This window comes from Aspergillus alliaceus (assembly GCF_009176365.1).
Source record: "Aspergillus alliaceus strain CBS 536.65 unplaced genomic scaffold BDW43scaffold_54, whole genome shotgun sequence".
In the NCBI taxonomy this organism is placed as follows: domain Eukaryota; kingdom Fungi; phylum Ascomycota; class Eurotiomycetes; order Eurotiales; family Aspergillaceae; genus Aspergillus; species Aspergillus alliaceus.
The window spans coordinates 276,867-284,673 of record NW_022474737.1 but is presented as its reverse complement, the minus strand read 5'-3'; the positions used below and the strand labels follow the sequence as shown (position 1 = coordinate 284,673).

The 7,807-nt window shown below is 47.3% G+C and overlaps 2 protein-coding genes across 2 annotated transcripts; one reads left to right on the top strand and one right to left on the bottom strand.

Moving 5' to 3' along the window:
• Nucleotides 1-110: 110 nt before the first annotated feature.
• BDW43DRAFT_288801 (ssDNA endodeoxyribonuclease RAD2) lies at nt 111-4,002 on the bottom strand. Its single transcript, XM_032043323.1, has one exon. It carries the CDS (start codon nt 3,750-3,752, stop codon nt 396-398), a length of 3,357 nt encoding a protein of 1,118 aa, XP_031896198.1. The 5' UTR covers nt 3,753-4,002; the 3' UTR covers nt 111-395.
• Nucleotides 4,003-4,184: 182 nt separating this feature from the next.
• On the top strand, nt 4,185-7,770 carry BDW43DRAFT_315133 (tRNA (34-2'-O)-methyltransferase regulator RTT10; the record flags this gene model as incomplete). Its single annotated transcript, XM_032047990.1, has 3 exons — nt 4,185-4,202; nt 4,261-6,984; nt 7,036-7,770. 3 exons carry the CDS (start codon nt 4,185-4,187, stop codon nt 7,768-7,770), a joined length of 3,477 nt encoding a protein of 1,158 aa, XP_031896197.1.
• Between the last annotated feature and the right edge of the window lie 37 nt (nt 7,771-7,807).

The following is a 7,807-nucleotide window of genomic DNA, read 5'->3' as shown; positions in this document are numbered from 1 at the left end:
TTTTTTTTTTTTTTTTTTTTTTTTTTTTTTTTTTTTTTTTTTGAGGAAAGAAACTTTGGTGGCATCACCAACACGAAAGGTTACTTTTTTTGTTTCTTTTTCCATAAATATATTTTCTATTAAATCATAAACATGCTAAATCGGTGATCAACATTCAATATAATATCTTGCGGCGATCGGTACCTGCATCCTGGCATGATTGATGATTATGATATGCTACGACTATATATAAGGTATATAAGGTTAATTTAGAATCCAGATTGAGAGCAGATGATCGACCATCTCCGCATAGTGACGACTAACGGTGGGGTTCACTAGAATCCAAAGCATCTATTACATAACAAGAAAAATCTTATCCTGGAACCGCAAATATACAAATCAGATCAACTAATCAATTATCGTCGGGTTCTGCGTTTCTTCCCCGTGACATCATCACCATCCTTATTCTGTCGTTTCGTACCTTTGCCTCTCTGGCTAGTAGTAGTAGTAGTCGACGGCTCCACTGGACTGGTCTCGCCCTCTCTGCTTTGCGGAGACTGAGTGTGAACGGCCTCGCTTCCAGCTTCCTGCCGAAGTCGGTGAAATGCTTTTTCCATTCGGCTCTGGCCTCCGCTGCGGACACGCGGTGCAAAAGCTCCGGCCCCTTGAGGTCCCTGGAAGAAAGCCGTGATATTAGACTGCGTGCCTTCCTGTTCCCTGCGATTCATGTCGCGGATAACCGGTACTAAAACCTCATCCGTCCGTTCCTGACTCCATCCGATCGTTGCCATCAGGAAATTGCGTAGCCCATGTAAATCAGGCACACCCCATTGGAAGGGGGATGGGTCTGAATCAACCTCCGGCTCCAGGTATGCCACATCGACTCGGCCATCCGGAAAGGAGGGAGATAGGAAGATTTTCGACGCCTGTTTGTTGAACTTCTTGTAAAAAGCAGCATGTTCCCCGTCAGGCATATTCGTCCTCATTTGAACTTGGGACCACCAATCACGGAACTCTTCCAGGTTAGAAAATTCCGTGAGAATTTCCAAAGCGGTCACAGGTCCAATGCCAGGTATACCTTCGGTATAATCGCTGCCAAGTAAATGGGCAAAACTGATGAGTTTCCTTCGATGGAGAGAGTACTCTTTCTCCAAGTCGGAAGTAAGGTAGCATTCGACGAACTTTCCTTGGTTGAACATGTTCTTATAGACACGTGTGCCCCCAAATAAAAAGATATCGCTATCGTCAGTAATGATGCCATCAACAAGGCCCAATGCCACCAGCTCCGCACATTGAGCCTCCGCCTCCATTGGCGCGGTAATGTACGGTAAGCCAAATAGCGTCAGGAGCTGCTGACACTCAGAGATCATAATTTGTGACACCTCATCCGCATCTCTGCGATCCTTCTTCTGTTGGGATCGCAACTGTCTGAGTTCCTGCTCGTAATCAAATGCATTCCCGACGTGCGGCGTAGAGTTCAAAGTAGCTGCAAACCGAACGTGCTCTTCACCTTCGGCTGCAAGCTGTCGCATTAATTCCTCATCTTCGGGGTCCGAAAAGCCATCTTCTTCCTCAATGAGATTTACAGGCTCGTCAACCTGATGACTCTGTGGTCTCATCTCAGGAACAATAGCACAGGTTGCCGACTCTTGTGGATGTAGTTGACCATCTTCGAACTCGGGAGATGGCGATGGCTGAGTACGTAGCAAATTCGCCTGATTATCATTGTTGGGCGCTGTACCAGGAGGATGTCGCTCATGGACTGTCTCGTCTGCAGTAGAATCTTTTACAGGGATGTCGGCAGATTCAGTAACTGCCGAAGAAATCTCACGGGCCGCAACAGGGACGTCTTTTGTTGGAACCTCCGTCTGATCTGAGATCTCTGGAGCCCGATGGTGTTTGCGCTCCTCAGAATCTGCTTCCAAGTCAATCACCTCATTCGGCCCCGGAAGCTTATCAACATCAATGATCTTGGGGGACTGATGGTTTTGAAGGAACACGTGATCTGGAATCATGGCACTATCCTGATAATTCTCCAATGACTGATCAGCACTCTCTGTCATAAATTCAGCATTTGAGTTCCCTCCAGCAAACCAAGGTGGCAATGGGCATTTGGCGTTTTCCTTATTTGCTGGTCTTTTCTCAAAGCCACCGGCTTGCTGATCGAGCTCTTCTTGTGGGGGTTTCTTCGTCTTGAAAGCTTTATCCAGCTTGATAGATTCAAAAGGCAGTGGTCCGTCGAAAGGATGATCAGAGATTGGGTTTTGCAAGGCGGTGTTCGATGACTCTTTCTTTGTCCTCTTCGACTGTGCTAAAACAGCTGCAAAGTCTAGGCCATCATCATCACTATCAGGACTAATACTTGGTGGTGATTCTTTAGTGATTGCTAGGGGAGCATTGCTGCGGTTGATCTGAATCTCTGGCATGTCGTTGTCGTACTGATCTAGAGGAGATGTGGCTCTTAGCGACATTTCTATCGCCTTCTGAAGATCTTCATCCTCATTCTCTCCATCACCCTCAAATACATCATTAATAGTACGGCGTCGCCTTTCGTGCTCATCATCTTGTACGAATAGAGAATCATCTCCAAGGCTCTGTGGCAAGAGAGCCTGCTTTTGCTGTTTGATTGAGGTATCGAAGACGCCTTCTCGCAGGAACTCAAGTTTGGGGAGTCTGTTGAGTCCTTCGATGGGCACATCCTCAAACCCTCCATCGTCATCGGATTCTTCGTCCATTCCTGGAAGGATTTCTTGCATGCCATATTGGTCAACATCAATGGGTTTATGCTCCTGGCCTTCGTCCTTACTACCCACGACACCCAACACCCAGCCTCCTTCCACAGCATTGTCTTTGACCAACACGTACTCCTTACCACGTTCCCCAGCAATCCGCTGGCCTGAATTATAAAAAGCATCTTCACCATTCATGCCGTTTATATTCATCAGACGCTGAGTAAGGTCATTCCTTTCCTTTACCCTCTCGATTTGAAATTTCGAGAAGGCCATGCGGTCTGGAAACATGTTATCAAGCTGCTCCTTAGAATAGCCCATGCGCAGTCGGCTCCGTAGTCGCGCTGCATTCAAGATATTATATCGATCCGTAGCAGGAAGGCTAATAAAAAAAGGACTGTCGAAATCAATCTTGGAAAAGTCGTATAGGTTAATATCTTCACCTCTGTAAAACTGCCTCGCATATTCCTCAAGTTCCTCGCGAGACATAATCCGCGGATCATTCGGAGCTCCCATCTCTTCCAGCGAGACATGTAAATCTGGAAGATGGTAGGCATCCTTCTTTCTGAAGGAACGGGCTTGCCGCTTCTCTTTCTCCGTCATGCCGGCGTCTTCGACATATACCGGATTGTCTGGGACATCCTCGTCCTCCCGACGTGCTTCATTCTTGCGTCTGGCTGCCTCTTCTTCTGCAGTTCTTTGTAACTGTACTGCAAGCAACTTTCCAGCAGTTCGCACGGCGTCCTCTCTGCGACCCTCCCGCCTCTTCTTCCTACCAGCTATTGTCTGTCTTTTCAGAATTGGTGCACCACCATCAAACACAAAGACTGGCTTGATTCCAAAATAAAGCAGCTTGCAGATCCGACGGAAGAAGCCCACGATATGGGAATTACGAAGAGCGTTCCCTTCTTGATCACGTACAGCCTTCAAAAATTGATATATCCAGATCGAGGCATCAACAGCCAAGCGTTTCCTATTCAATGTCTCTAATTTTATAGGCCGCGCACAAGGTTGCAAGACGGTCCAAAGCCCATGGACACCCATGCTGACCTAGTAGGAATAGCAAAACTAAGTTGCATCATAATACTTAGATGATAGCAAACGCGTGGACCGGGACGTGAGCGGCGCACGCGATTTCAGAGTTGAAAATATATAGTGAGCCCAACCGGTTGGACCTCTCGACGCTGCGAGAGTTGGGACTTGGTAGGCACCTTCCTCGAGCTCGTGTCGCCACTTATTCAACAAGAGCACCGCGATGTCACGTGCGCCAATTATGCCTGTTATGGAAAATGCCTAAGGCATTAGAGGAGGAAAGGATTCTTACATAATCACTCTCGCTATCGATAGAAATTCTGGAATTTTGGGAAATGATAATCGAGGTATGTGGGGAAATGCTGCTGTACAAAATTGTCCGTGAGGAAGCGATTCGTTCAAAACTCCGCGGGTCTGCTAACTAATGTCTTGTCTCCTGCATCAATGCATTCATCGCTTGAGGTTTGTGATCAATTTATGTTCAATATCCAAACGATGTAACTGCTAATCCAATCCTTAGCACATTGATGTCTGCCTCCCTGTAACTGCACTGGAAGCATTTAATCTGGGAGATGCAAGACTTATTCTGCAAGGACAAGGGCCATACTCTCGGTTGATTGATGACGAGAGTGGAAAAATATTGGCCGAACTAAAAACTTTCAAGCGGAACAATATCCATGGATTCATAGTTCTGAGCCAAGAGCAAAATGCGGCCAAAACATATGCGCAACTTCTGGCCTGGGGAGGTGAATCATTGAGAGTTATCGACTTTTATCTTGGTCAGAATGGGGCCACTGAAAGCTCCGATACTTCCTTGCTTCCAGCGAGTGCGGAATATCTAGCACCAGATTGGATACTGGCTGGGTGTGCGCCTTACTCCATAAACGGAGCCGACAGGGCGTACATGGTGACTGCCCACAATAGTCTCCTTGGACTTTATGTGGTGGATGGAGGTTCTTCGATTTATGCAAAATCCATTCATCTTCGACAGCTCGTGGCTGGAGTCAAGTCTATTCTTTATTCAGCTGATACTATATCATTTTCGGCAACGCATGTGCTGATTGCTGCGGGAACTGTCTTTGGCGAGGTGATAGTCTGGTCCTGCTTCCTAGACGAAAATGTGCATCTCAACCCCACTGCTGTTGGTTCCATTCATCACTTCTTCACGGGTCACGAGGGATCTGTGTTCGGGGTTCGGATATCTCCTGCAATTGCCTCTCTACCAGGCCGCTCTAGCGGACGGTTACTGGCGAGCTGCAGCGACGATAGAACAGTTAGAATATGGGATATTTCAGATTGTGAGCATGCATCCCCTCAAGATCCGTCAGCCTATTTGACGGATGGCTTTGAGCTTCGAAGCACGGGTTTTGGTGGAGTGACAACTGGCGAGGGCCTCAGTGTGGAATCCTGCATTGCAAGCGCTTTTGGTCACAAAGCTCGGATATGGAGTGTACATTTCATGCCTACAAAAGCTAGAGATCAGTCCAAGCTGAGCCTTCTGTCACGTGGTGAGGATGCAACTTGTATAGTGTGGAACCTCAGCTGGGAACCATCCTTATTGCCAAGGTCGAAGTTTAGTCTAGGTCAAATCTCTTCCTGGCATAACCATGCCGGAAAGCATATATGGTCTCTATGCATGCGCAGCGCCCCTGATAATACAACGGTGTATACTGGTGGTGCCGATGGCGCGGTGAAAAGCTTCAAAGTTGAGGTGGATGAAGAGGGCGCGGTTGTGTTGCCGAACAGAAATAATAGCATTACTGCCTCGGCCGGCCCTGGAATATTTCAATCTAGGGTCGATAAATCAGTTCGGGCATTCGCATTTGTTACTCCAGATCATTTCCTCACAACTACCACGCGTGGCGAGGTGCAGATTTGTTGGGTTGGCTCTGAAGCCTCAACCGAACAAATAATTCTCAAGGAAACGCTCTTCGTTGAAGAAGATCTTTCATCTTATTGTGCCATAGCTTCTCTGCCACAGCGCGGCATTGTGGTTTTAGGCAACGCACAGGGGTTGATTCGATTGTACAATCATAATACGAAGTCACTCGTCAGAATAGTTGAATCTGGCCCCAGGCCACTCGTACTTTACGCCCTTGATTATACCCATGGCATCACTGGCTCACCTGAGGCTCTGTTCTTTATCACGTCTCACCAACAACAAGACCATTTGAATTTATTCGTGGTCTCATTATCAGAAGGCATGGTGTCACGAATTGATAGCATAACGCTGGCACTTCCCTACAGTTTTGGTGTGACCTGTGCATCCTTGGTTTGTGGCAACCAGTATGTGGCTCTAGGAAACACACACGGTTCACTTGTCCTATATCGCGTTGCAAGCAGGGAGCCTATCCAGCAACCGTTCTGGAATTGTAAAGTCCACTCTCGGGAGGGTATCAGTCATATATCGTCGTTCTCCTCGCTTTATGGAGAAATTGGCACATCTTATAATTATTTCTTGACTTGCGGTCGATCCGGAGTCTACTGTATCCACGAGGTGGGAGCCGGGGGAGATTCGCGGAACTCATCCACCGTCCGGACAATCCACCGCTCTAGTACTACCCGGACTATTGAAATAGAGGGCGCTTACATCGATAGACGGTCGAAGGATCTTATGTTATATGGATTTCATGGCAAAGAGTTCGTTTTATGGAATGAGACGACGCAATCTGAGGTTGTCAGACGTTTATGTGGTGGAGCACATCGGAGATGGGCTTTTCAGCCCAACTCAGAGACATCTGGGGCTGGCTTGTTCATATGGATTCAAAAGAACCTTAATGTCCTTCAAACCCAGGGTGATGCTGTCCGTACCTTGCGTGCTGGGGGCCATGGAAGAGAGATCAAGGCCATGGATGTGACCCAGACCGCAGGTAGATCTCTCTTTGCAACTGGAGCGGAAGATACACTTTTACGTATATCTACACCGGCAAGGCCAAACGAAGAAAACAAGTGGGGTGCTTTTAAATGTTTGCGGGTGTTGAAAAAGCATCAGGTCGGATTGCAGCAAGTGCGCTGGTCAAAGAATGGGAACTACCTCTTTACAAGCGGTGGGAGCGAAGAATTCATTGTCTGGCAGATTCGTTCGATTCCCTTGTTTGGACTTGCCACAAATGCAGTAGCCTCCGCCAGGGAAGATCCTTACTCTGACCTTCGAGTGACCAGTTTTGATGTACTAGAAGTGGACGAGAACAAATCGGATGGCAGCTTTTTGTTCTGCCTGGTATATTCTAACTCCACGCTCAAGGTAAGAAGATCTTGTGGGCTTTGCTTGCTTGGTTCATGCTAAATCTTGTAGATCTTCCACTTTTCTTCGACAGTCGACGGCGGGATTTTTACCTTACTGGCTGAAGGCACTTATACAAGTAATTGCCTCACCGAAGCATGCTTCCTGCTACGTGGTTCTTCTCTAAGCCTGTTAACTGCCTCAACAGATGGGTATTTTACGCTTTGGAACTTAACCTCCATCCTGGAGCCTTACTACAGCATATCTTCCTCTCTGCATTTGAAACAACCCATTGACACGTTTTCGATTCTCCCTGAAAACATCCCATGTGAAAACAGATACCAGACCCATTCTAACAGTATCAAATGTCTGGAACTTACTCATATATCGGATGCGGCTTCTCTTGTTATTGCTGCAGGTGATGACAACGCACTGACACTCTCCCTTCTGAACACAAACTTCACCACGGGCATCGAAGCTGGCGACGCAACCACCGTCACGGTTCCAGACGCCCATGCAGCATGCATCACAACGGGCAAGATACTCGAACAACGCCAGTATCAGGATAAGGGAATAACGCAGGTCATCATTGCTACTTCCGGGAATGACCATCGAGTCAAGATTTGGTGCATCGAAGTAGATGCTAAGAAGTCTGGAGTGGATGCGATTCAGGTGCAAATGGTAGTAGATAGGTACAGCTGTGTAGCAGACATATCATCTCTGGGCTTGATCCGCGAAGAGCTTGGAGAGACAAAGCTGCTTGTCTGTGGTGTTGGCATGGAAGTGCTAGGTATCCAACTGCATTAGCTTGGTGCATCTTTCTGTTATTATATGATATCCTTAG